This window comes from Vespula pensylvanica, chromosome 2 (assembly GCF_014466175.1).
Source record: "Vespula pensylvanica isolate Volc-1 chromosome 2, ASM1446617v1, whole genome shotgun sequence".
Classification (NCBI taxonomy): Eukaryota; Metazoa; Arthropoda; class Insecta; order Hymenoptera; family Vespidae; genus Vespula; species Vespula pensylvanica.
Window position 1 is genome coordinate 924,670 of NC_057686.1, and position 27,178 is coordinate 951,847.

At 31.3% G+C, this 27,178-nt stretch overlaps 2 protein-coding genes across 4 annotated transcripts; one reads left to right on the forward strand and one right to left on the reverse strand.

Moving 5' to 3' along the window:
* Positions 1–336: 336 nt before the first annotated feature.
* Positions 337–12,342, forward strand: LOC122627059 (beta-1,4-glucuronyltransferase 1). The gene is made up of 6 exons (XM_043807823.1): positions 337–516; positions 8,525–9,459; positions 9,749–10,138; positions 10,294–10,629; positions 11,176–11,418; positions 11,964–12,342. The coding sequence occupies exons 2-6, from the start codon at positions 8,920–8,922 to the stop codon at positions 12,159–12,161; spliced, it is 1,707 nt and encodes a 568-aa protein (XP_043663758.1). The 5' UTR covers positions 337–516; positions 8,525–8,919; the 3' UTR covers positions 12,162–12,342.
* Positions 12,343–18,849: 6,507 nt separating this feature from the next.
* Positions 18,850–25,186, reverse strand: LOC122626917. 3 transcript variants are annotated; one of them, XM_043807498.1, is made up of 6 exons: positions 24,506–25,186; positions 23,620–23,970; positions 23,287–23,507; positions 23,051–23,191; positions 21,501–22,957; positions 18,850–21,418 (listed from the first exon to the last, which is right to left on the reverse strand). In XM_043807498.1, the coding sequence occupies exons 1-6, from the start codon at positions 24,807–24,809 to the stop codon at positions 21,040–21,042; spliced, it is 2,853 nt and encodes a 950-aa protein (XP_043663433.1). In that variant the 5' UTR covers positions 24,810–25,186; the 3' UTR covers positions 18,850–21,039. The 3 variants fall into 3 exon arrangements, with proteins under 3 accessions (XP_043663433.1, XP_043663432.1, XP_043663435.1); XM_043807497.1 differs by having other exon boundaries at positions 23,051–23,194; positions 24,506–25,185; XM_043807500.1 differs by lacking the exon at positions 24,506–25,186 and adding an exon at positions 24,093–24,421 and having other exon boundaries at positions 23,051–23,194.
* Between the last annotated feature and the right edge of the window lie 1,992 nt (positions 25,187–27,178).

Consider the following 27,178-nt stretch of genomic DNA (forward strand, 5'->3'; position numbering starts at 1 on the left):
TAAGAGAGACTACAGTGTCAACGGAAACAGTGTTGTATCGTCAAAAGGGTGTTCTTCAATGTTGAAGATTTTCTACGGATATATACGTCAAGTGTATCATTCTTTTGTGGGCCTCCCTCTTACCCACCCTCTTCTCTCATCCACCCCCAACGATACTCATCTATTATTTCCCATTTTTCCTCCCTCTCTTTCTCTCTCTCTCTCTCTCTCTCTCTCTCCTTCTCATTCTTTATTTTACTCACCTTTTTCGACCCACTACCCACACAATGGTGATACCGGCTTCTACTACATCTCTACTACTACTACTACTACTACTACTACTACTAGTATTATTATTACTGCTGCTGTCGCTGTCGCTGTCGCTGTCGCTGTCGCTGTCGCTGCTAATGCTGTTCTTCTTCTTTCCATTTGCTAAAATTCGAGCCCTTCGTCATCACAGAGAAAATATATCCAGACAAATTATCCTTAGGATCACGGGGATACATATATATATGTGTGTGTATATATATATATAGAGTAAGTACCATCTATCGACGATGAGAACCGTGCTTTCTATCGTTTCTGTTCGTCGTTTTCTCATAGTCGTCGTCTCGACGTTTGCTCTAGATACTGAAAATTCCTCATTCTCTTTCCCTCTTTCTCACTCTCGTTCTCGTTCTCGTTCTCGTTCTCATTCTCGTTCTCATTCTTTTTCATTTTCTCTTTCTCTTTATTTTTCTTTTTCTTTTTCTTTTTCTGTTTCTCTTTGTCCCTTCTATCTTCTTACTTTTCCATGAAATTCAATGAGTTTTGTAAATCGTCAAGGCAATAGAAATGGAAATTTTACGTATGTATATATGCATGCATGCATCCATGCATATATATGCAGTAGTACTAGCTAGTAGTATGTATGTACGTATCTATGCATGTGTATATATATATATATATATATATATTTACGAAGATTAAACTTCGATTCCGCTTAGACAAATATTATTTCTTTTCTTTTTTTTTGTTCCTGTTTACCCTCCACCCCCTCCCCTATTCCTCAAAAGTATAAATATTCCTCGCTTTTTCTTATAATTCGTATATTTTCAAATACGTGCCTCACGATTGTATCACATTATTGTCATAATGCAGTAAAATTAATAACAGTCTAGTAAATACGAAGCAATTTTTAAAGATGTTATTATTAACAGATAGTATTTATCAATTTTAACTTTAAAAAGATTAGATAAATTTTTTACTTTATCTACTTTCGATTGGATTAAGCGTTTTAGATTCTTTCCGAAAGAAATCGTGGAAATGCAATCGTAAATTATCACGATCATTAAAAATAGTTTATCGTAAGAAAACGATGCTTGTTTGTCTAATATTCGAGATATACCATCTTAATCGTAAGATACATTATATGTACAGTTGTGTGCATGTGTGTACACATACGTGTGCGTGAGGTTAATTCGACATAGGCCAGTGTATATGCAATGCATGCTCTTTGTGCATACATACGTAACACACACACACACACACACAAATATTTGTCTTTTGAAAAAAAAAGTTAGGTTATTAATTCGTGAACAAACGATATTCCTTTTTTTCCTCGAACAAGGATCATAAAAACATCGAAAGAATAATGAAAGAGGGGAAAGAGGAAGAAAAAATATAGCTAAGTGTAGAAATGGCCTGCATAACCAACAAAACATAACATAACATAACATAACATACATAACCATCTTTCACATCGACATCGTCGTCGTCTTCGTAATGTCGTCGTCGTTGGTTGCTCTCTTATACGTGTGTTGTACGCGCGGGCGCGTGACTCGAAAAGCCGGTCACGGTATACGATGCCGTTCCATTAGGACGATCAATTATTCACATTGACTCTAGCCGTATGTCTTTCCACTTGGCTATCTCATACACTCCGACTATCTCTTTTTCTCCCTTTCTTTTTCTCTTTCTCTGTCTCTTTATTTCTTTAACTATACCTTGGATAAGCATACATATTCTACGAGGAACGGTGTGGAGGTCGTTTGATGTATCTTCCCAATACTCTACGACCCTGACGATGTCCACGTCAGGCTTAGAGTGAAACGACCGCTGAAGAACAGGTCGACTCATCGAGTACGACTGTGGTCACGGTCGTTCTTTTTTTCTTTTTCTTTTTCTTTTTTTCCTTATCCCCACTCTTTCTTCCCTCCCCTCCTCTCCCCCCCCCTCTCTCTCCTGTTCTTCCAGCTCTTACATTACCTAGAACACCTTGTAACGGTTTACGAATAAAACGAATAAATTGTGATGATGCATGATTATTCACCCGCAAAGTTCTCAAATTTATATAGAACCTTGTGGTATTACATATTTTATATTGGCATAGCACGGATATATTATGTGATATAAATGTATATCCAAGTTGTATATTAAAATTATGATATATGATATAAATATTTTATATCGTATGTTATATATATATATATATATAATGTAATTTTACTATATGATGTAAATGTGTTATATGTTATATCACGTATATAGTATAATTTTAATATACCAGGAAAATCTTGTATACTTAGAGTTTCTCAATCCTTTTGCCACGCGTTTAGTTTATAATACGATATAAATACAATTTTGAAGATTCTAGGTAGACTCTAGGGTCGGAGTCACTGTATATTATTTCAAAGATACGCCTGTTACGGGTGGTATTATACCGAGCTCGTATTCTACGAGAATATTCCAAAAATCTCTCTTACAAATTTAAATACTTTTTTCTTTTTTCTTTTTTCTTTTTTTCTTTTTTTTTTTTTTTTTGCTTCGGCGGGTAAGATAGCGTAGCATTTATCATTTCGCTGTCCATAGATTTAGAAACGTCGCGATATACTATATTAAATGTTATATAGTAGAAGTTATCGTGATGACGTGTTAAATATATTTATATCCGTATACTATAATAAAATTTATGAGGAGACACGAGGTAGCAACAAGCATCATCGCTGAAAAATTCATTGTATTTCCACCGCCATCTTATTAGATATATACGTAACTTTTTTGTATGATCCACACGTACCGCTTCTTGGCGCGAATAAAATTGACATACCAAGATGGCGTCTGTCCTTCCAATTCCGTCACATGTTATGCCAACTGTTACTCCCTTCTCTTATATTAGTCTTTATACTCTAATTGCAACGCAGATAAATGCATGATCACTCGAAATGACGATGTTAACGAGGAAAACGTGAAAAACCTAAAAACAAAAAAGAGAAAACAAAAAGATAATTAAAAAAGAAGAAGAAGAAGGTAAATTTTAAACGACAGTTCTGATTTTTGGCGGGAGAGTTAACGTTTAAATTTTAGACGTGCGCATGCGCTCGCGCTTTTTTGTTCTGTATTCTTTTTCTTCTTTTTTTTTCTTTTTTTCTTTCTTTCTTTTTTTTTTTTTTTTTTTTTTTTTTTGACTAATCGTCGTTGACCGAACGATCAAAAGTGATAAACGTCTAGAAGAGTCCGTGAACTTGCTCGCTTGATTTTCTAAGACTTCCTTGTGGCGATCGTAAGCAGAGAAAATGTTGCGTTCACGCTCTCTTCTCAAGGTTGTCGAGGCTCGAAACGACGACGCAACCCAGACGATGTGCGACCGGTTCCTCGAGGGCTGCTGTTACTCTTGCTATATAGGGTGGCCCAAATTCAGTGTTATCAATAGTTTCCAATTGCTAACCGTTATAACTGCTAACTTTGTTTTTCTTTTCTTTTTTAATTATTTACAACAACAAAATCGACGATAATAATATCGTAGTCCTTATCAAATCTAATAAACTAAAAAAAAAAAATAGTATGCAATAATAAGAAAAAAAGTATACACACACACACATATAATAATAATAATTTAGGAAGAAAAAAAAAAAGCTTCTTTAATCACTTTGTAAGGATTCGGTCGAAAAATAATTTGTAACGTTTTGTGTGAATCACCCTGTAGATCGAGGGTGGCTCGCATTAAGTGTTACCAACACTTTCCAATCAAACCGTTATAACTATCGACTTCCTTTTTTATTTACGACGATAAAAAAATTACACCAATAACATAACATATTATTGTTCTTATCGAACCTAATCACACTTTTTAGAAGAATCCTATTCAATGAAAAAAAGAAATATATATATATATATATATATATATATATATATATAATAGTTCGAAAAGACTTAGCTACTCGTAACGATATCGTCTAAAAATAGTTCGTAATGTTTTATGTGAATCATCCTGTAGATCAAGGCTGGCCACGTGGCTCCCTTTTCCTCTTCTCCCCTTTTCTCTCTCTCTCTCTCTCTCTCTTTTTTTTTTTTCTTTTTTTCTTTCTCTATCTCCCGCAGAGTTTAAAATTCTTCTTATGTGTCTCTTTTATCGTCAAAAGATAGGAAATCAAATCAAATAACTCTGAATTTGCAGAAAACCGAGAAAGCAAACGAAATAAAAAAGAAAGATACAAGCAGATGTATAATATTTCGAATAATAATTCCTTTCAACAAAATAATATCTCTACGATTATCACTTATTTCGTTTGACGATAAATAAAGCATCTTACGCGTGCATTTCTTACTTCTCTTTATTCTCTTTTCCTCTTCTTTTTTTTTCCGCTCGTAATAATTTTTTTGCTCATCATTTTTATATAAGTGTACGCATGTAATAAACATTGAATTAAGGTAATTACGATCTTCTGATAGAGATATTTTTGTTTGTTCCTTTTTCTTTTTTATCTCTATTTTTTTATTTTTTTTATTTTTTTTTTATTTTTTTAGTTTTTTTGCGTTCGGTAATTTATAATGGAAGAGTTAGTTTCGCGTGATTACGTACTTACGATATTAATGTGTGACTATGTCGTATTTTATAAAAAAAATGGCGCGCTTCGCTTAGAATAGTTGGCAGGTGAAAAAAAAAAAAAAAAAGAAAAAATTACTTATATATTTTAAAATACATCGAGAATCGTGCTAATTAGATGACTGTTGCGTTCCATTAACGAACACGTGAGTCTTATTCAATATTACGTAATAGAAAATTGAATATTATTTAATCCTTTTTTTTTTCCTTTTTCAATAACGATTTTCTACAATCCAGTGGTTCCCAATCATTAGTACGTTTGAATAATAATAATAATAATAATAATAATAATAATAATAATAATAAAAAAAAAAAAATCTTTTTCTTTTTTGAAGATCTTCGCTAAATTTATCGTTAACAAATTTCTCCAATCTTATTTTTAACACGACGAGCATAAATTATATGCTAAATAAACAAAGATGGTGTATGGGAATGAAATTTATTTTAATATATCATTGATACCGGCAACGTTATCAACTTATCTTTTTCCGACAAAAAAGACTGTCATCCGGTGATTAATTTATCAACATTTAGATACTCTTATTAATTTGAAACATACAAAAATGATAAAATTTAATTAGTTATCTTTTTAATTCTTTTTCGTTGAATATTTGTAAAAATTAGAATATACTTAACGTGTGTTTAAAAGAAGATATTCAGTTTGAATGTATACACATTTGTTTGTATTCATAAGTATTAAAATTGTTGGGGGGAAAAAAAAAAAAAAAAAAAAAAAAAAGAAAAATATTGCAGACGAATGTCGTACCGTGTCGAAGGGTGATACGCATCGTAATGATAATAATTTGACTTTCCGATGACCTTGGGGGAGTTCAATGGAAGTGACATTTAATTTTTCTTTTTTTTTTTTTGATCGTAACCCTATATCCTTTATCGCATATTCTTGCGGTTGATGTCGCTAGTACATATACATTTTGCATAAGTCATTGTTGAGTTATTGTAATTTGAAATTCGACATTGACCTGGCATTATCGAATATACACGTGCGTGTGTGCGTGCATGTATGTTTATGTTTAATTGCTCAGCGTTTTCTGACTACCGGAAATGTCGAAGTACAGAAAAAAAAAAAAAAGAAAAAAAAAGAACGATGATCTTGTGTTTGATCCGTGACTGATGAAATTATTGTTTGCATTCCAATTGAATTTAAATTACATATGAAGTCCTTCATTCGTATTGTTCTAACTAATAGTAGGATTATTTAAGTGGATCGTGTGTGTCATATATATGTGTATATATATATATATATATATATCCAATAACAACAATAAAAATCATTTATGCCTATTAGAGTGCATAAAATGTTGGATCTTCTTTAAATCCAGCATGATTTTGAAATTTCCTGTCGAATTTGCGTTATGGACAATGTGACGAAAGTTGGCGATGATCCAACATTTATTCGTCAATTAATAATAACGGATGAATGCCTTATTTAACACTAATTATGTTACCCAATTAACCTAATTTACTATAATGTGGACTCAGGATAATCCACATATATATGTATCCAAGAATCAAATCATCAATATCGACAATCGGTTATGATGTCGCTTGGCATATTTAATCGTCGGACAACAAATCTAAATTTTTGTCGACTGCCTCAACTTAACGAAAAGAAGAAGAAAACAAAGAAAAAAAAAAGAAAGAAAGAAAGAAAGAAAGAAACAGAGCTAAAAGAAGAATATTTTAATTTCTTGCAAACATATTTAAAATAATATTTTGAGTTTGGCGTGACACTAAGTGAAAGAAGAAACGGTATGGTATCGCCATGATGCAAGATTGTGCACCCTCATATTACACTTCAACGGCGTGGAATTGGTTAAATGAGAATTTCTACGATAAGTGAATTGAACGTAGCGAATCAGTACTATGACTACTAAGATCACTTGCTCGTCTTTCGTGCGATTTTTTCTTACGGGGATTAAAAAAAAATTGTTTTTTTTTTTTCTTTTTATATATATATATTTTTTTTTTTTTTTTTAACATCGCTGAAAAGTGCGATCGAATTATTTCAAAATATTATTGGGGAAAAAATAAAGCCAAGAAAATATTGCGGTAATAAAAAGAAAATTTTGAGCTAAGATAAACGTTTATTACGATAAGATGGATTTATAGGATCGAATTAAATAATAAAGCTTCATTTTATCTTTAGTGATATATAATATAACAATAATTTAATTTAGATGAAGTATTTTCTAAATAGTTTTTATTTTATAAAATAAAATAAGTGGAACGTCAGATAGAACAACGTCGATTCATTTATTTATTTATTTATTTATTTATTTATTTATTTATTTATTTAGAAGCACGTAAAGTAAAGGATGTACTTGGATACATCCGGTAATGCTAATGCCCTAAGGCCACATCGAATTTCAAAGTTTGATAACTTAATCATGGTTTATGAAAAATATATGTCTAAAGTACGGGTCGATGTCCTCTAGAAGAACGTCTGACGAAGAATAGAGAGTACTATGAAAAAAAATGGAACAAGGAAAAAAAGAAAAAAGAAAAAAAAGTATTAAATCTCATTTTTACAATAGGACTCGCAACAAGGTCATTGCAAAGTCAAATAATTATCACTACATTGTCTATATATCTCTATTTCATCGATAGATGGAACTACAGTGTTTCATTAATATGAAACAATTTTTTTTTTTTTTTTTTTATTTACAAGATAACTTTTTTAATACTTACATAAATAATCGAGTGTAGACATGTAAATCGAACAAACTCTGTACGTTCGTTTGTACAATATGTACTAATATACAGTCGCTGAAAAGTCTTCTTAGGTGATTTTAAAAATTAGTATAAAAAAATAGTATTATATATAAAAAAAAAAAAAAAAATAAAGAATAAGATTTGCAGTAACGTTTATATGTTCGTGAAATAAATGTCCATTGAGTTATCGATTTTTTATCTCGACCAATTAAATATAAATTTCTTGGTAAATTTTGAATCATCAGATAAAATTATTCCAAGAAAATCGAAAGCTTCCTCGTGTTTTCGAAAGTTTCCTCAATCGACGAGGAGTCATCACGATATTGTTCGTTGTTATCCTTCTTTATTCTTCCCCTCTCGCCCTTTCTCTCTCTTTCTCACACTCTATCATTTCCGAGCTCCACCGATTTCGCTCAACGATTGCTAAACCTTAATTGCGATCTCGAGAATTTCCTTGAAGGAAAAGAAACACGTCTTTCGTTATATCGACAGGCTAAGAGATGTTGGCTAACTGTCGAGAAATAATACTGACGATTAATACCATTTGATATATACATTTTTTTTTAAATTACCAAATATTTGCATATTATATATTTAATATAATACATATTATATTATATACAATATATAGTATAACATGTTATATATACACGCATATATATTTTCTATTACTCTATACTGTATTATGCTGTTATGTTATACTGTACTATGGTATGCTATGCTATGCTATATTGTACTACATTATACTGTGCTATGCCATGTTATGCTATATTATATTACACCATATTATCCTATATACCATGCTATATTACAAAGTACAAATATAAATGTCGAATTATTACACAATATTTCTACGCCAAATGTGATTGCTTAGAACAGTTAAGTCCATGTTAATATAATGCTATTTAATAATCATTTCGATTTTAATTTTCTTTTTTTCTTTTCCAGATAAACACATAGACGAAGACGAGAAGACAAGAGATTAAAAAAAAAAAAAAAGAAAAAGAAAAAAAGAAAACAAAACAAAAGAAAAGAAAATGAACAAAGTTGGTTCCTGAGAGATTAAGAACCGTGGCTGGCGAAGGTGATCCTTCCGATAGGAAGGGAAGGAAAAATATAGAAATTGATAGTAAAAGAAGAAGATCGAGGGACGAGGTTCTTCTTATCCTCGTTGGCTTACGATTTAGTGATCGTAAGTGGAGTTTTTGTTTTTCAACGGGTCGACGAAGGTGGAAGGAGGAAGAGTGGCCGAGGACGAGCAGAAGGAGACGGAGAAAAAGAAGAAGAAGAAAAAAAAAGGAAAAGGTGAATGAGGAGAGTTATACGATCGTTCTAACACGAGTATGATCGGTATAACTCGAAGAAATTGGGCTTTGCGCCTATCGGTGGTGCTCAACGTTTGCGTACTACTTTACGTGTGCGCCCATTTTGGTTCTTCTTCCGGTCCTTGGATCGAAGAATCACCAACCAATTGGGCTGCCGCAGCACCACCGGCTATAGCTCCACCTGTGGCGGCACAAGCATCACGATCAAAAAATTCGATTATACAAGAAGATGTTAGTGGCGTTGCCGGTGGTGCTGGTGCAGCAACCATTGCTGATAGATCGTCAGTCAATCGTCTTTCGAATGGTACTCTGATCTCTGCCCTTTCTTCATTCTTCTCATCTTCCTCCTCCTCGTCTTCTTCTTCATCTTCATCATCTTCTTCTTCTTCTTTATTATCACCTGCCCCATCCTCTTCAACGAACAAAAGAAACAAGAAGAAAGGTCTACCGAACAAAATGATCGGAGGGATCGTCACTATGAAACCTACCTCGAAGGAGGCCAAGGTCAAAATACTCGACGATACGATTGGACGAGACGGTCATGCTGGTAATCGTACGGTATATATTATTTATCATTTTCTTTCATTTATGTTAATAAAAATTATTTATAAATATTTGTTTTAATCGATATGTGTGTGTGTGTGTGTGTGTTTGTGTTTGTTATAATATAGAGATTACAAAAAAGATAAAAAAAGCCATGACGATTCGTGAAATATTTTTTATTTTTATATATTATGTATCTTCGTAGATCGATCGTCTAATGTAATTGTTAAGTATATATATATATATATAATTCTTCTTTCCTCACCTCATCTATTTTTTTCTTTTTCTTTTTTTATACCAAAAGAAAAATATTAACGAACCGGCACCAGCACCAGTACCACAACCAGCTGCCAATCTGAAGGAAGCCATATCTTGCAACGAAAAATCATTAGAACCTAGACGAGCCCAACGTGGAGATTATTGGGTTCTATATAATTACGTACCTATGAGTATGAAGGTGAAATGTTGGGAAAGCGTAACTTACACCACTCATGCCGACTATACCTTCCTGGATAACTTGGAACCATTGTTGGAACGTTGGAGAGCACCGATATCGATCGCGATGCATGCTCCTGGCACAGACTTTTCGGCGACTTTAGACGCAATCAAATACTCAAGGAGCTGTGGTAGCCCATTGGTTTTTCAACTGGTGACATTTCATGTCTTTTTTAGCAGTAAACACGTGCCAAAATTGGTAAATAAATGCTTTCCATTCTTTTCGTTTTATTTAATCTTTTATGTTTATTCAAGTTCGTTTAGAATTATTCAAGTATCGATTAAATTATTTAATAAAAATGAATTCTAACGATCGTCCGAATGATCGAGCCATTTTAAAAAATAATACTTCAGGTTCCACCATCAGAAAAAGTTATGTCTGATACGTACAACTGTACGTTGGGACCACCCTGGGTGAATATAACACTTTCGAAGATGTACAAAAACGAGAAGAAACTTCTTTATCCAGTTAACGTTGGAAGAAACATAGCAAGAGAATCAGCACCGACTTATTATGTTTTTGCCAGCGACATAGAATTATATCCGAGTCCAAATCTTCCGGAAAAGTTTCTTGAAATGATTCGCAAGAGAGATCAAGCAGCATTGCAAAAATCTAATCCAAAGGTTTACGTCTTGTCTATATTCGAAGTTAACGAAAAGTATCGACCACCGAACAATAAAACTCATTTGGTAAGCTTTCGACAAAAGGCGCATTTTTATTAGTCGTAATAACGAGCTGCGATATCGTGTGCCGTGTGATGGTCGACCGAGTGAACTTGATGGCAATTAAATTCATGAAAGTATATGTGAGAGAGAGAGAGAGAGAGAGTATATATGTACATAGGTCGAGCTGATACACACCTTCGGTTGAGTGTTTAGGTATGCGTTAGAGCGTCGCTTTACTATCAATATATGAATGTAGATATATACTTACATACGTGTATGTCCCCTGTGTCACATATGTAGCTATATGTATATATATATATATATACATATACATATATGCGCTCTATAATACGTGTATACGACGTGCGAGGGTCGTTTAATCAACGAAGCTTCCTTTGACCGTGGACCATGATGGGGACGGAATTAATGCTGTTATCTCGTTTCGCTTCGTCTCTCCCTCTTCTTACCTATTTTCAAATCACGACTTTTAGATTACTTTCTCATGTTCTACTATTATTTTATATATATATATATTTATTTCTTTGTATTTATGTATCTATATATCACCAGGTACAAATGTTAAAAGCAGGAACAGCTATTCCATTTCATAAGAAGCTTTGTTCCGGTTGTCACAACGTTCCACGTAGCAAGGAATGGCAGGAAACTCCTGAAACCGAAGGTCTTCATGTATTTCACGTTGGAAAACGTACGGGTAGCTTCGTTCATTGGGAACCTATTTTTATAGGAACTAACGAAGAACCTTTGTACGACGAACGACTCAGCTGGGAAGGAAAAAGTGATAAGATGCCGCAGGTACGTCATTGATCTTGATCGATCTCTAATTACTAATATGTATACTTTGTTTCTTTTTCTAATCACTCATATACACGTATGTTCGCTCACACACATATACACATACAGGAATTATGTTATTTGGTATAAGTATAATATCATTAATCATACGATATATTTAGTATGATTTGAAGGTATCAAGAATGTTATATAATAATTATCGAACAGATAAGAATATTAATAAATATGTTATCATAGTAATATAATTAAAAGTATATTATTTTAAAATTTGCGAATACATCGTGGTAATATAATTAAATATATATAAAATTTTTTCAAATTAATGAATATGTTACTATGGTAATATAATTAAACCTAAATAATTAGAATTGTTTGTTCTTACAAATAATTAAATGTTCTTATTACGTTAATATCATCAAGCATATTATTTATTCAAATCTCTTGATAATGCAAATGGGTTTAATTAATGTATCCTATCCTACTAAATAAGAAATAAGATTATGGAAAAGAATTTAATTGTCTAATTATTAAAATATATTTATTAGGGTTACACTCTCTGTGTCCTCGATTACGACTTTCTCATTTTGGACAACGCATTTTTGGTACATCGTCCTGGTATAAAGATCTTCAAAAAAGATCCTCATCGTGAAATGCTCACTGCTAAGACGAACGCATTGATCAAGAAAATTATCGTACCAGAATTAAAAATCTTGTATGGTGCAAGAAAAGGATGTGCTGTCTAGCCTCTACCACCATGAGCGCTTAGCGCTCTATACGGACACAAAACAAGTAAACCCATATTGACTAGTTCGCTAATTTAAGAACTACCATTTGATCTTAATGTTTCTACGCCGATTAGATAATCTAGACACAATTTAAGCGTGTTACTAAAGATCATTAAAAAAGTTAAACATGTTCCATGAATCGTGCCAATTCAATGATAAATTATCAAAGATCCAATATCATCGTTTGTCATTAACTATTTTCTCGAAGGTTTTTCTAAAGTTAAAAAAGTGAAAAAGAACAACAACATGATAGATTCAAATCGATAGAGACTGTTACAAAGACGTAATATAAATTCGTCGAGTGAAAACTGGATTCGTCAATTAAATTAATTTAAACAATTGATATTAATTTGAACAATTACTTCATATTCATTGATGACTAATCTATCGAAAGTAATAATTAACAAATATCATTCTCTCGTTAAAAAATTTTTTTGAAATAATAAGTTAATATCGCCAAGATAATAGATAAATATAGATATGATAAATATTATCAAGGTAAAGTCGACAGACAGAAATTTTTTTTTTTTTTTTTTTTGCTTTTTTATCAAGTTATATAACAACTTCATATGCGTTAACAAGCGTTCACTTTAGAAAAACCTTTTGATATCCTTAATATATTTGCATATATATGTTTCTTTGGAATCATTCATTTTCTCATACATATTTCAAATGGTCGCGCACGATGTATTTTATAAGTATTCAAAGAAAATAATGTATATGATGTTTTATATAAGTTTCAATCTTCGATCGTCGAAGAATAAGAGTAACAACAATAACAACAACAACGTTTACAACTCGTATAAGAATATTCTACTCTTACGTCAATGTGTATCAACCTACATAAGTACACTACTCGCATATAATGGACACTGAGAATCGAATAGACTTTCGCTGATTGCTTTGATCGATCTGTTACTAAATCGTCGTTGTTGAGCGTGTCTCTAAAAGTATCATAACACGACAATATCTTTCTTCTCTCTAGCCACGATTATTTTAATATTAGAACTACCGACGTATATTTTCAAATTGATGGATATTAACAACATTCATTAATTTGATTACTCGAGGGAGAAAATTCATTAATTTATTTGATTATATTAATCGAAGGAAACAAAAAAAGAAGATTTTGATTTTTAATGATTAAGTTTTGTTGTATAATTATTAAAGAAAAAAAAATAAAAAGATAAAAGAAAAAATAAATAAATAAATGACTGAAAAATAAGTGATTTTAATTATGTCGGTAGTCTTAATATTAAAAATTTGGAAAAACTTGTTTTTCACACGCAACAAAATATCAATATACAGATAAATAAATGAGATTATATTGTTAACTTTCAAGTCATATTTCGATCGAAAGATTATAATCTAAGCTACGTTATTCAAACTTTATATATCACTCCAATCAAATGATACTTCAAACGGATGCACAGGCGATTTCTCTATAGTTAAATTATATATGAACAAAATAGCCAAACATATTTGAATCGAGGAAGCGTTTATACTTATACAAAGTATTTGTAAATTGAAGAAAGTCACTGTCCAAGACTGAGAAATATTTGATAACAATTTTCTAGAAACAGAGTTGTGGTAGTCGTTCGGTGAAATAAAACAAAATGGAAGATCAATTACTTGAAATGTGTTATTAAAAAAAAAAGAGAGAGAGAGAGAGAGAGAGAGAAAGATTCACATTTTGTATCATACCATTTCGTTTTTCTTATCATTAACGAACCCAACTGGTGCTTCCACGATGAACTTGATTTATATCAGTGTTCGAAGTAAACATTTTTTATTATTGGTGGTATGTCAATAATTGCTAAAGGGTATGACGTACACATGTATTCACGCATATATCTATACTCACTACATTCTTATCATTTCAAATGATTAAGAACAAATATAATAGAGGTTTACTATCTGAAAACCTTCATTTCTTGCATTTACAAAAAATAAATTAGCCAACAAAATTAAATCAAAGATATTTCAAGTTATACGGTATGATCCAATATATATGTAGAATATATATTAAATATCATTAACTTCTTTTATGTACTTTATAGTCAAATAGAATGAGATTAAGTCAAGAAAGAGATATTAAGTTAACTTTTTTAATCTCATAAGTTTGTAGAATAATATATAAGTCTTATCTTCTTCTTCTTCTTCTTATTCTTATAGGTTAGGTATCTTCATTGAATTTATTGCAAATAAGTTCTTGAATTTTCTTAAAATTTATATATATATATATATATATGTCGTTTAAATAGTATGATAAATTTACATGTATGATAATTCACGTCACGAAGGATATACGTGCAAGTAAACATATAAATCAACTACATATGACCTACATTAACAAATTTACAGACATATTTTTTTTAACAAAACATAAATCATGAGAAGTATGATGTTTAGAAAAAGATTAATGTATGTATGTTGTGTGTATATATATATAACATTTTATATCTAACAAAGTGTCTCTAACGACATGGCAAAGTTAATAATATAATATCTGCTGTACAGTTCTCACTTAAAACAAGCATTGTTTTTGTAGATACTCGATAAATTTTTATCTTTTCCTTTTTCACTTTTTTTCCAACGAAAAAAAGTATAATACATTGGAAGAAGAATTACGAATAAATAAGTTAAATATATTCTTCTATGAATGATAATAAGAAATTATAGTTCAAACAAAATTATTGGCCAGCTTCGAACAAAACTTTTAACTAAATATATATTAAATGATTATTTAAGAACGAGCATGAAATGGACATTTGTGAAGTAATATACATAATTATCTAAAGAGTTTATCACATTTAAAGAAGAAAATCATTATCATTTATCGATGGTTTAATTATATATATATATATATATATATATATTCGTAATATTCGTCATAATAATAATAATAATAATAATAATAATAATAATAATAATGAATATAATATGTATTTATGTACAAGTACATTAATGAATAATGCGAACAGTACAGAATACTTATTATTGTAAATAATATATGTATGTATGTACCTATGTCATACCAATATATAAGTGTCATATCAATTATGAAAGTTGCTCAAGTCATATATATATATATATTTCTTTTTTTTTTCTTATCCCAATAATTATACGTGATAAGGTAAATAAATGTAACAAAAAAAGTAAACGATAGATGTAATTTGTTTGATAGATTTCTAGGCCACTTTCATAATTGTAGACACATATTTACGTAGTTTTACTTTCATAAAAGAAAAAAACTCTTAGTCGCACTCGAATTAAATATGTATACTTTCGAGCTAACTATTATTCAAAAGAGTTTGACAGAGCTAGATAATGTTATATTTCGCCGGACGAAGGTCGCCTTGCATCGCAAGTTCCTTTCACATTCTCGCCTTTTATCTTAATTTTATAGGGGCTATGCTAAACTCTATGTAATTATTGCTCGTATCTAATATAATCATATAATTACAATATTATATATATATATATATATTATATACATATATATATATTATAGTATATAGGAATAATAATAATTGTAATATGTGTACTCTGTGCCTTATCGTTTTTATCTCTTATGCGTATAAACGTGCACAAAATGCATACATATAATACATATATACATATACGCATACATGCATACATATGTATGTCTCTATAAACAGTAATGATCGATCGAATTATGAACATGTCCGGCCGGATGTAGGTATGGCTGTATGAAAAATTCAAACATTAAGATTAATGGTTTCATTGTATACAGATATATTATCTATTTTTTTTTCTAATGTAAACGACCGAGTGAGTCACTATTCTTAAGAGCATACGAAGGAACTGATTACTTTCGTTCCCTTTTACTTTTTTTTTTTTTTTTTCTTCGAATCGTTTATTTTTAACACGTGTATACATGTGGTAAGGATGTAGTAGTATCCAAATATATATATATATATATATATATATATATATAAATATGAATATATGGATATATATACATATATTGAAAAAATTCCACGTGTTTCATTTTGCACATCACACTTTTTCTATTTACTTTGTCTGATCATATGAGACTGCAAACGAATACTGCAATGAATGATTTATTAGAAATTGTAGCGTAATTCAATAATACCTCTGACGACAACTCATACTATCTATACTCATTGATATTTTATTAGAAAATTTTGTCATTGTTCTTCTTGTCACAGTATTTCTATTGTATAGATTTTATTTTTATTTATATTACTCTAATAATAATCGGATATTAAAAAATAAAAAGGAACGGCTATAGTGATTGACCAAATTGTATCATTATATATGTGTGTGTGTATATATATATATATATATATACACCTATGTTTATTTCTAATAATAATATTCTAATAATAATTTCTAATAATAACTATTTCTAATAATAATACTTATATCTATTTCATAGGAAATAAGATTATGTAGAATATTTGTTAATAGTATTGTATTCATTTATGAGGTTGTGTTCTTTTTTCTTTTTTAATACGTTACTACTTAAAAATATTTTCAAAGAGTTAGAAAAAATACAAGAAAAGGATTTTTTAATTCCTAAAATGGTATTCTCCTTATAGCCATCCTGTATTAATGAGAAAAAAGAAATATATATAAGAAATGACACCCTACCGTTTTGCATTTAAGTTAAATATTGTGATTCATAGAAAGTAATATTGTGCCCGATCATACCAATCAACATTTCATGTGCTATTGATTATGAAAATAGCTTGAATTATATATATTTATAAAAATATACGTTTTTATATATATATATATATATATATATATATATATATATATATATATATATATATAACTAAATCATTGTAACGTGAACCAACGAAAGGAAAGAATGTAAATTGAATTTTTTCAAATTTTGGATTTGGGCCATTTTCATAATTAATATGATACACGTACGTGTAATAGTGTATTTATTATTCATCGATATAAGTTATATCTATATTCATATATTGTATTTTTTTTCCTCATTTTCTGTATATAATTATATATATATAGTTGATGTAAAACCTATTGAGAGAGAGAGAGAGAGAGAGAGAGAGAGAGAGAGAGAGAGAGAGAGAGAGAGAGAGAGAGAGAAAAGAAAAAAGATTATTGTGACCTAATTACATTTAACTGATTGTAAATAAAGTATACTATATTATACAAATTTAATCACATTGAAATATATCTCTGTACACAAGAAGGTCGTATTTTTCCAGATAAAAAAAAAAGTAACACTACATATGTTCTCTTGTAAATTTGAAAGAAAAAAAGAAAATTTTTTTTCTACGTGTTGCAGAGGAAAAAAAGATAATTTCATTAATTAATACATATCAAAATAATTTGCAATCTATCATATGTCGTAGGCATTCTCTTCATTTTTTTCATTAAATCTTGCTACAGTGTATATAATAAAATTTTCTTGTAAAAGGATACAGATAAAATGGATCGTTGTGATGAAATTTGAAATTACTTCCTTCCCGCTCTTTTAAAGAAATAATAACAACAACAACAACAATAATAATAATAATAATAATAATAATAATAATAATAATCAAATGTACGAATTGTATAAAAATTAAAAAATTAATTAAAATTAAATATATTACTGATGCGATCTTTATCATCGTTATATTTTATTATTTCTCATAACGTGTATATATATATTTCTATTTGCAACGAAATGAATAAATTATGTAATGTATGTTACATGTATGTTATTATTATACATACATGCGTATATACTATATGAAATAATAACGATAAATCGTAATCGAATTACGTATATCTATATACATATATACAGGGTGGTACATTTGAAATATGAACAAAATTGACTAACTTAATATTTCATTATGCACACATACACGAAGATATTATCAATAAAAAAATAAAAAAAAAAAAGAAAAAAATTATAATATTTTTAAAGGTAAGTATATATAAGGACAGAAAACAAATTTTTTTTTTAATTATTTCATAAGTAAACATTTCGTTCTTATTTAAATGGAGCACCCTGTATAAGTATTTTACGTAAACGATTTGTCTGTTAATATCGATATATACTTCTATAATAGTTTTATCGACAAAAATTTATTATCTCTTTTATCACTTTCTTTTAAACAATGAAATTTTCTAATCTCTAAATGCCATTAGAAAAAAATTATATAACACAATTGTGTCCCTCCTCTTTCGTTTGATACAAAAAATAAAGCCAAACGATGTCGTTATCCTTTATTACTTATTTATATTTAAACACCCGATATATAATTCTTCTAACTTTCGCTCAGCCCTAAGCTAATTTTGTAGAATTATGCGATAATTATTATTATCATTGAAATTTTCCAGATATTTTAAGAATTTTATAAATATTGAAAAAAAATGAAAACTTTAATCGATTATGTATATTAAAATTGATTCAAATCGATAGATTGACTCTTAGCGACATCTGCAATATTTTTTCTTCATTTTCTTTTTTAAAAATTTTTTTTTATACTTAAACGACTATATTATTAAAAATTGTAATTATAAGTTTATATATATATATATATATATATATATATATATATATCTAACCTTTATTTAATAATAATACGATAATATATTTGTTGGTATAATGAATATTATCGATTAAGAATTCATCATGAAAAGAATTTGTATATTTCAGTTTATTTAATTAAAATATACAGATTATATAAACGTGATCACACACATTTGTTCGAACGTATCATTTATACTCTTTTCTCGCACTTCCACGCTTCCTTAAACCTGAGATAAAATATTTCTTTTCGATAATTATTTTCTTTATATTTCTTTCTCCACTTACTTCTATATTTCTTTTGTAAAACAACTATTCGGCATTTTGAAAATACTCTTCGTCTCTTTATAATGAATATTTATTATATTATTATTATTATTACTATTATTGTTGTTGTTGTTGTTGTTACTACTTCTATTATTATTATTATTTTTTTTTTCTTTTAAATCTTTTTATTCCGACACTTGTGTCAAAGGCAATTTCAATTTATTTTTCTTTCTTATCAAAATTATACATAAATAAATGCAATGAAGAATAATAGCTTTTTTCTTTCTACTCTTTCTTTTCTTTTCTTTATTTCTTTCTTCTTCTTTTTTTTTTTTTTTTTTTTTTTTATTTCTTTTCGTTTATACTTTGAATTCTTCATAGCAAGGTCATGTACATTTTTATCTACATACATTCATATTACATTTGCTATTTATATATATATATATATATATACGTATATGTTCTATATATGTACCCATTGATATATATATATATTAACATACATATACGTATACATGTATATATATATATATATATATACCTATATTATATACAGCTATATGCAGCAGCCACCACATACACATATCACAAACCATAACAATTTTCAATAAAGTTCAAACTCATGCATCTTTTTACAGGTTGTCGTTGCATTTTTTTTCTTTTTTTGCAACATTATTATTTAGTTCTATCGCATGTGAATATCACAAGAAAAAATAAAATGATTACGATGCAAGAATCAAAATCCTCTTTTTCTATCTTCTTCTTCTTTTTTTTTTTTTTTTTTTTTTTTAAATGAGTGTATGGTATGTGAATGTACTGTACATGTATGTTAAAATGGTAACTGTTATAGGCACATGTCAATTAACAAATTATCTTTGCTCTAGATTTTGTTCACTTCTCTTAAAACGTTTCTTTCTTTTTTTTTTTTTTTTACTGAACCTTTCTTCACGCTCTTTATCTTAAAATTTGACGCTTCCGCAAATATTTCTAAGAATTTTTCTTTATTCTTTCCAATAAAGTAATAATCAATTATTAAATATTCAATTTCATCTTTAAAATTGCATTCGTATCAATTCATTGTTTTTGTATAAAGAACGATATCTCTCAAAAGTTACAAGTAGTCTATACAATCGTTACGATTTATATATAATGATTTCACATTTTTCACAGATTCGATTATCACAAAATCTATTTTATGCAAATGAAGAAATATAAACTGTTTAAAAAGTAGAAACTTTTTAATTAGCATTGTGATATATTTATACTGCTGGAAGAACTGATCGTTGTCGGCAAAAGTTATGAATGAAAAAGGATGAATTTCAATTTGGAAACAAGATAATTGGAATATAATCTATTTTTGTTTAAAACGTAAGATAAATTATAATTTTCTACTTATAATTATGTACTTTAATTTGCATGGAATGTAATTGCTAGTGTACTTCGTACAAGACACCATGCATTCTCTCTTATTCGTTTATAAAAAATGTATCAATAATTTCAAATACATGAATTAAAAAAGAAAGAAAAAAAAAAGTTAGAATAATAATAAAATATTGAAAAAAAAAAATGATCGATAGTTGTTCCAGCAATCGTTACAATTGACACTTATAAACGTCGTCTATTCAACGTTATTACGTTAGCTTTATTAAATCTATTGCTTTTTGACCGTTTACTGAATTATGATTACATCGTTATAATTTCTTAATGATCGAATTCGTATAGGGTAATATAGAATTGGAATTTTGTAATAAGAACAGTGAAAAGAGAGCGTACGAACGAAGTCCTTGGTATATCTATAAGTCCATGTCATATGTATATATAACGGTATATTATTTAAATAAAATGCTATGTCCGAATTGATACGTATTCGTTTGTATTGTAATAATAAAGAAACAAAAAAATATATATATGTATAAAAGAAACCCTGGAAAAGGAAAAACTGGAAAAAGAAAACTGGGGAAAAAAAAAAAAATAATAATAATTGAGTAAGTGAAGAAAAGCAAGGATATAGATTATGCAATTTCATTTTCCAAGGCGCTTGATGCGAGATCGTGTACTCAATGATCTGGCACTAGGATTACATAGAGATTTAACCCACTTAGCTATACCAGAACCATTACTCGATCCTGTACTTGTACTGTTCATTGTAGAACATGCCCCTACGTTTGTACCACTAGTACCTGTTTGTTTAAATTTATTAGATGACATAGAGGAAGACCTCACCCTCTTAGATTGTAATACTCCATTGTTATTGGATTGCTTTAATTTAGCAGGTAAGGATAATCGATTCTGTTTGACTACTCCATAATGATGAACTAATTGTGCCGAAATAGTATGACCAGTAATATCGACGTTACGTGAACGCAATGTTTTAACTGGAGTTGCAGCCATCGTGTCCGATCTGTTAAAACGGAACAATAGTTTTTTACAATAATTATCGTAGAGATATTGGAAGAACGTAGAGGTGATAAATAAAGACAAACCTAAGCCAACGTTGTGGCATTCCAGAATCCAGTGGTCCGATAATACCCGCAGTACGATTTAACCTTCGATCGTTACAACCGTTCGATCGATTATTCCTTCCTTGATCCCAATCTCTTAATCCAAATATACCTCTTAATTGTTGTAAACGAGCAGGACCATTGATAGACGATCGTCTAATACTTTTCGTAGGCGTTGCTTTTTTCCCCAAGCTTCTTCTTTGGAAAGTATTTGGCGAAGAAAGTCTTTCCTGTACCGAGACGGTACTAGAACCACCTGCTGATCTAGCATTTATGGAAGAATCATTGTTAGGCCAACTCAAACGACTATTTGGATCCTCTATCGTTTGATTAGCTGGATTGTTTTCATCGATAGGAAGAGTTGGACGATCCTCCGAACGTGTTCTTCTTTTCAAACACGGTTCTTGCGTCGTACATGCTTCCTCCAACCCTACCGTTGTTATCGATTGCGACGATATCGTACTATGCCTACGTTTTGTATTAATTCCACCGCTACTATTTGTTCTAGCACACACAGAACTCTTTCCCGTATCGTCTCCATTTTCCAACGTCCTTGTACTTTTCGACTTAAATCTCGAATTCACTGTTGTCATGTATGATTTAGATTCTAATGGAAGGCTATCAGAAAAACTATTTTGCGATTGTAAACTCAAACTATGTCTCCTTTTCGTTGGTCTAATATCTTCCCTCGAATTAGATGATATCAACGAATGTTGCTTGTGTCGTGGACCATGTAAAACATTTATCAATTCAACGTCCTTCAATGTACTTTTTCTAGATATTATGGCGGTAGGACGTCCGAATTTACTAACGAACGGTGTCACTTCGTACGCCTCGTTAAATGCATTCTGTCGAATTATGTCGGGAACGTTTTCTTCGCTCTTCGTTTCAACATGATTCGATTGAAAAGTCGTCTGGTCCTCGACAACGTTTAAACTAATATTCCCATCTTCTTCTTCCTTCGTCTTTTCAGTTTTTATTTTTTCACTATCGAATTTGTTCGAGCTTTCAGTCTTATTAAAAGTTTTTGATTCCTTTGATTTCAAATATTCTATTTCCTCGGATATATCGCTAGATGAGATTTCTGCTACTTGTATGCCTTCTACGTTAGATATAGTATCCTCGATTTCTTTCTTCAATAAAATTTTATCGACATCACAGGTATCTACGTTTAAAATTAATTTCTCAACGTATGAATTATTCTCCATTTGCATAGAAGCATCTAAATGATCTCTAACTTCGTCAGAGGAATCTGGTTGCTTCGTGTCAATTATATTCGAATCACTAGGTGTTACGTGTCTTAAAATAGACGAAGTAGCGACATTTGGCATAGGTTTTTCAATATTTTCATTAAAAATAGTCGGGTCAAGTGGTTGGACTCCGTGATGTACTATACTTTTCGGCGAGAGCACGCGTTCCTTCTTTTGATTCAACAATACCTTTAAAAAGAATAAATCAATTAAATGAATAGAAACGATTTGTACGAAATCATCAAAAATGAAAGAAATGAAAAAAGAGGAATAAGTCCCTACCTCGCTACGAGAAGGTCCTGGAGGATCTAACATAACGGTGACAACGCTTGTATTATCAGCCCGTAATCTGGTAGATGACCATCTTTCTAATGCTCTATCTACTAAACTTTTAGAAGGATTTATCCACATTTGCACATCAGCCTGCTATCGAGAAATATATATACATATATATATATTTATTTAAGGTATGTAGATGGAAATGCATTTTTGAGATTTCCATCTAATTTCAAACATACCCCATTGCCAGTTTGTTGAGAAGCTATAATGTGTTTCTCATTGTGCATTTCTGCAGCTTGAACAATAGCTACGGCTGCTTGGGGAGTCAACATATTCCACAAACCATCTGTTCCAAAAATAAGACATCGATACGACTTGACATCGACCGCTACTACCTTAACATCTGGTTCTGGAGACACTATAAATGTATCTAGTTCTGAATTGTAACTCCAAAGATCACCTATGAAGCATAGAATACATTTTTTTTCTTTACCAGGTTATCATAATCTTCTATAAATAACAACTCCGATCTTCTTTTCATGTCTGCATTACGATAAACGATTGGAATGTACCTAAGGATCTAGCAACAGCTAGAAAAGGAATTTCATCTATATGAGTCGATCTTCGAACAGGACCTTTATGTCCTATTCTAGGCCTATTCCAAACGACTCTTGGAACGCCCGATTTACTAACAACTTTTCCACCAGATTCCTGTATGCGTATCATTTCTGGACCACTTTCAGGTTTATGATCTTTCGTCAATGCTTTTGCACGCCATTGCGGATCTCCGTCAGGTTGATGTCCCAATATTATTCCAGAATCACCTACGTGTCCGATATAAATTTTTCCTTTTCTTATAAAAGCTATGCTCGCTGTAGTGCCAGCAGTAGATGGTAATCCAGATGCAGTTCTTGGCCATTTGTCTGTTTACAAAGTATGATTTCGCTAGAGTATACGTTGAAAATAAAACATACATACATACATACATACATACATACATCTTATACTTAACAAAATAATTATTTTAATACGATCGATACGTAACTTCGTTCCGTCAACAATATTCACATGCGTATCATTTCACGATACGTTTAAAGATTCGATTAGAATTCGACAGTTTTAGGTTAACAACGAGTTACATAACCTATGTAAGTTCTAACGTAATCAGTATTGAGAAGAAAATAGTGGGGGAAATACGCGGGCCAACGGGCAGATTATTAAAAAAATGGAGGGAAAAAAGGATGGAAAAAGAAACAAGTAATAAGCTTAACCTCTCGCGTTTTGACTTTTATCACGTCGAATAATCGTCGTTTCACGGTTGAAGAGTAGAAGAAAGAAAAAGATATACAGACGGAGACGGGAATAGAGACAGACAGAAACAAAGACGGAAAGAGAAACAGATAGAGAAGGAAGGAAGGAAAAAAAAAAGGAATATAAATACTGTTGACTATCCATTACCAAGCTCCCGCCACATCGCATAATGCGTATTCACGTATCCGTCCCTGATGGCTCGGAGTACATCCTCGTCTCGTTCGCTCCAAAAATTCTTTTGCTTCACGATAATGTCCATGAGATGTTCTTTTGCAAATGCAGCAGCCTCGCCGCCCCCATGGCCGTCGAAAATACCAAAGAAGGCGTATTCCAAATCCTTGTCGTCCGGTGTCTGTTGATAGGCCACGCTGAACATGTCCTCCATGTACTTACGACCGCCTTGATTACAGTGGCCGGTCACTCTTAAATTAACCCCGATACTTAACGGCATGATGGTTAGCCAAATTAACGAGAGAATATTTTCTCGCGCTGACTGGAACTCTAGCGCGCTCTCTTTCTCTTTCTCTCTCTTTCTCTCTCTCTCTCTCTCTCTCACCTCTTTCTCTCTCTCTTTCTTTCTTTTTCTCTCTCTCTCTCTCTCTCTATTTCTTTCTTTCTTTCGACACGTATACGGGAACGGAAGGCTTACATTTACTAGCAGCACTGGGCTGGTCGCGCGTAGTTCAACAGACGCACGCACACTCGCGCAATCATGGCCCCGCGAAGAATAGCGGTGGCAACCTCGGCGAAGTACGAATGGTGGGGATAGGGCCGCGCTCGTACAGACGCGTCTCGTCGTGGAAGGGGATTCCCCCCTCTCTTTCTCTCTCTCTCTCACTCTCTCTCACTCACTCGCTCGCTCGCTCTTTCCCCCACTCCTGCGCACGGTCTTTATCTTTCTCTCTCAACCGCGCGTGCACTCTTCTTCTCTCTCTCTCTCACACACTCTTTCTCTCTCCGTCTCTTTCCTTCCTTCTACGCCGATTTCACTGAGAAACACGAGCGCATATATCCACTCGGAATCGCGCCGCTACTGCTCTCCTATATCTTACCAACTTTCTATACGTTCGAATATTTTCAAAAATATCTCTTAAACCGCGTATTTTCTTTTCTTCTCTCTCTCTCTCTCTCTCTCTCTCTTTTTTTTCTTGTCTCTTCTTTTCTTCCTTCTAACTTTGTTTGTTTGTTTGTTTGTTTGTTTCTTTCTTTCTTTCGGTTCGATGTAATATTATCCTTTTGTAAAACACCGTTAAAGCAATCGATCGAATATTTCTACTATCGATAAGTAATGATTCATATATATATATATATATATATATATAAACGCGTTTTACATCGTACATACAAATCAAACGCGCTTTCTAAGAAATCGAAATACGTTTAAAGGCGACACGAGGACAAACGATAAGAAACAGTCTCGATTCGAAGAGTTTCGACTATATCGAAGAGTTACAATTCTATTATCGAACTTTGAACATTTCTCTGCTTTAACGTCCGAATTCTGACGTAGCAAAATAAACGAAATGTTTATTCGATCGAACAAGATCGCTTATATACGACGTTATTGCAAAAAAGAAAACAATACTAAATAAAAGAAATAAAAACAAAAAATAATATTTCTATTCGCGATTTCGTCAGTCGATATATTTGACGTATGAATAGTATACGCGAATTCGAACGTACGAAAGAAAACATTAAATTATAGAAATTACTAAACGAGAGTTAATCGCGTTTCAGCGATTAATCGATTATCATGATCGTCCATTCGGGATTTAACCGAATCGTTACAAATAAATATTCAAAAGCACGACGTCACGTTCACATGCGAACGTAATCTTACGACGACGCTCGACGAATATAAACCTTGTACGGTAAATGCGATGATAGTGTTTCAACGCGATTGCGGTGGACCTTCGTTCGAGCGCGCTCTGGGTTTAAAAAGGGAACTAGATTCAACTCCTCCAACAAACTCCTACGAAAATTTCTGTTTAACTCTTCGCCGTTCGACAGAGGAGCTTCCCCTCTTAGTGACGTCGTAGACGGACGCGATTAATGTATACACGTACGTACGTACGTACACATACACACATATATATATATGTACGTATACACGTATATATACGGAGAACCGACTTTGTTCCCTACAATCAGCGAGCACACATACGTAAACACATACATATAATCCTCCCTGCATGGCTGCTCGCTCGAACTATACCCCCACCATCGTGGAAAACTTTTATCTTTCCCCTCACCCTTCCCTCAAACCGTACGATCCACCCCCCACCTCTCCGTATTCCCCTCATACATGTCTCACAAGCCCCTCCACACCGCCCCGTAACAACACACGCTGCTGGGGCTCATCCACGATGCTATTCGTGCCGCGCATGTCGTCTCACGCAGTTACAACGTTGCCAGATCCTTTCCTTACGAAAAGCAAACTACACTTCTTGTCCAGCTATGGGACGAAACAACGGTGATTCGGCTGTTGTTAGGAAAATTGTCCAGAGCCAGACTTTATCGTCATATAACGTTGTAGACTCGTAACTTTTCTATCTCTATTTTACGTCTCGATATTATATTCATTTATGATATTATTCGTTACGGTTATACATCGTTTTGATATTATACTTTCTTTTTTCATTAAAATATTTTTTTTGTTTTTTTTTTTTTTCTTTTTCTTTTTTTTTTTAACTCTGCTGCAGACAGAGAGAGAGAGAGAGAGAGAGAGAGAGAGAGAGAGGCAATCATATATGTATGTATATATATATATATATATATATATGTACGTATAAAGTTGAAATACTACTAAACGCTTGTTTT

What these genes read in the sequence shown, in the direction of transcription:
- LOC122627059 (XM_043807823.1), top strand. Translation starts at nt 8,920, where the DNA reads ATGATCGGTATAACTCGAAGAAATTGGGCTTTGCGCCTATCGGTGGTG. An exon ending in GTAAACACGTGCCAAAATTG is followed by an intron (nt 10,139 to 10,293) that starts GTAAATAAATGC and finishes ATAATACTTCAG; the next exon opens with GTTCCACCATCAGAAAAAGT. An exon ending in AAAGTGATAAGATGCCGCAG is followed by an intron (nt 11,419 to 11,963) that starts GTACGTCATTGA and finishes TATATTTATTAG; the next exon opens with GGTTACACTCTCTGTGTCCT.
- LOC122626917 (XM_043807497.1), bottom strand. Translation starts at nt 24,809, where the DNA reads ATGCCGTTAAGTATCGGGGTTAATTTAAGAGTGACCGGCCACTGTAAT. An exon ending in TGCGATGTGGCGGGAGCTTG is followed by an intron (nt 23,971 to 24,505) that starts GTAATGGATAGT and finishes CTTTGTAAACAG; the next exon opens with ACAAATGGCCAAGAACTGCA. An exon ending in ATGCCACAACGTTGGCTTAG is followed by an intron (nt 21,419 to 21,500) that starts GTTTGTCTTTAT and finishes CCGTTTTAACAG; the next exon opens with ATCGGACACGATGGCTGCAA.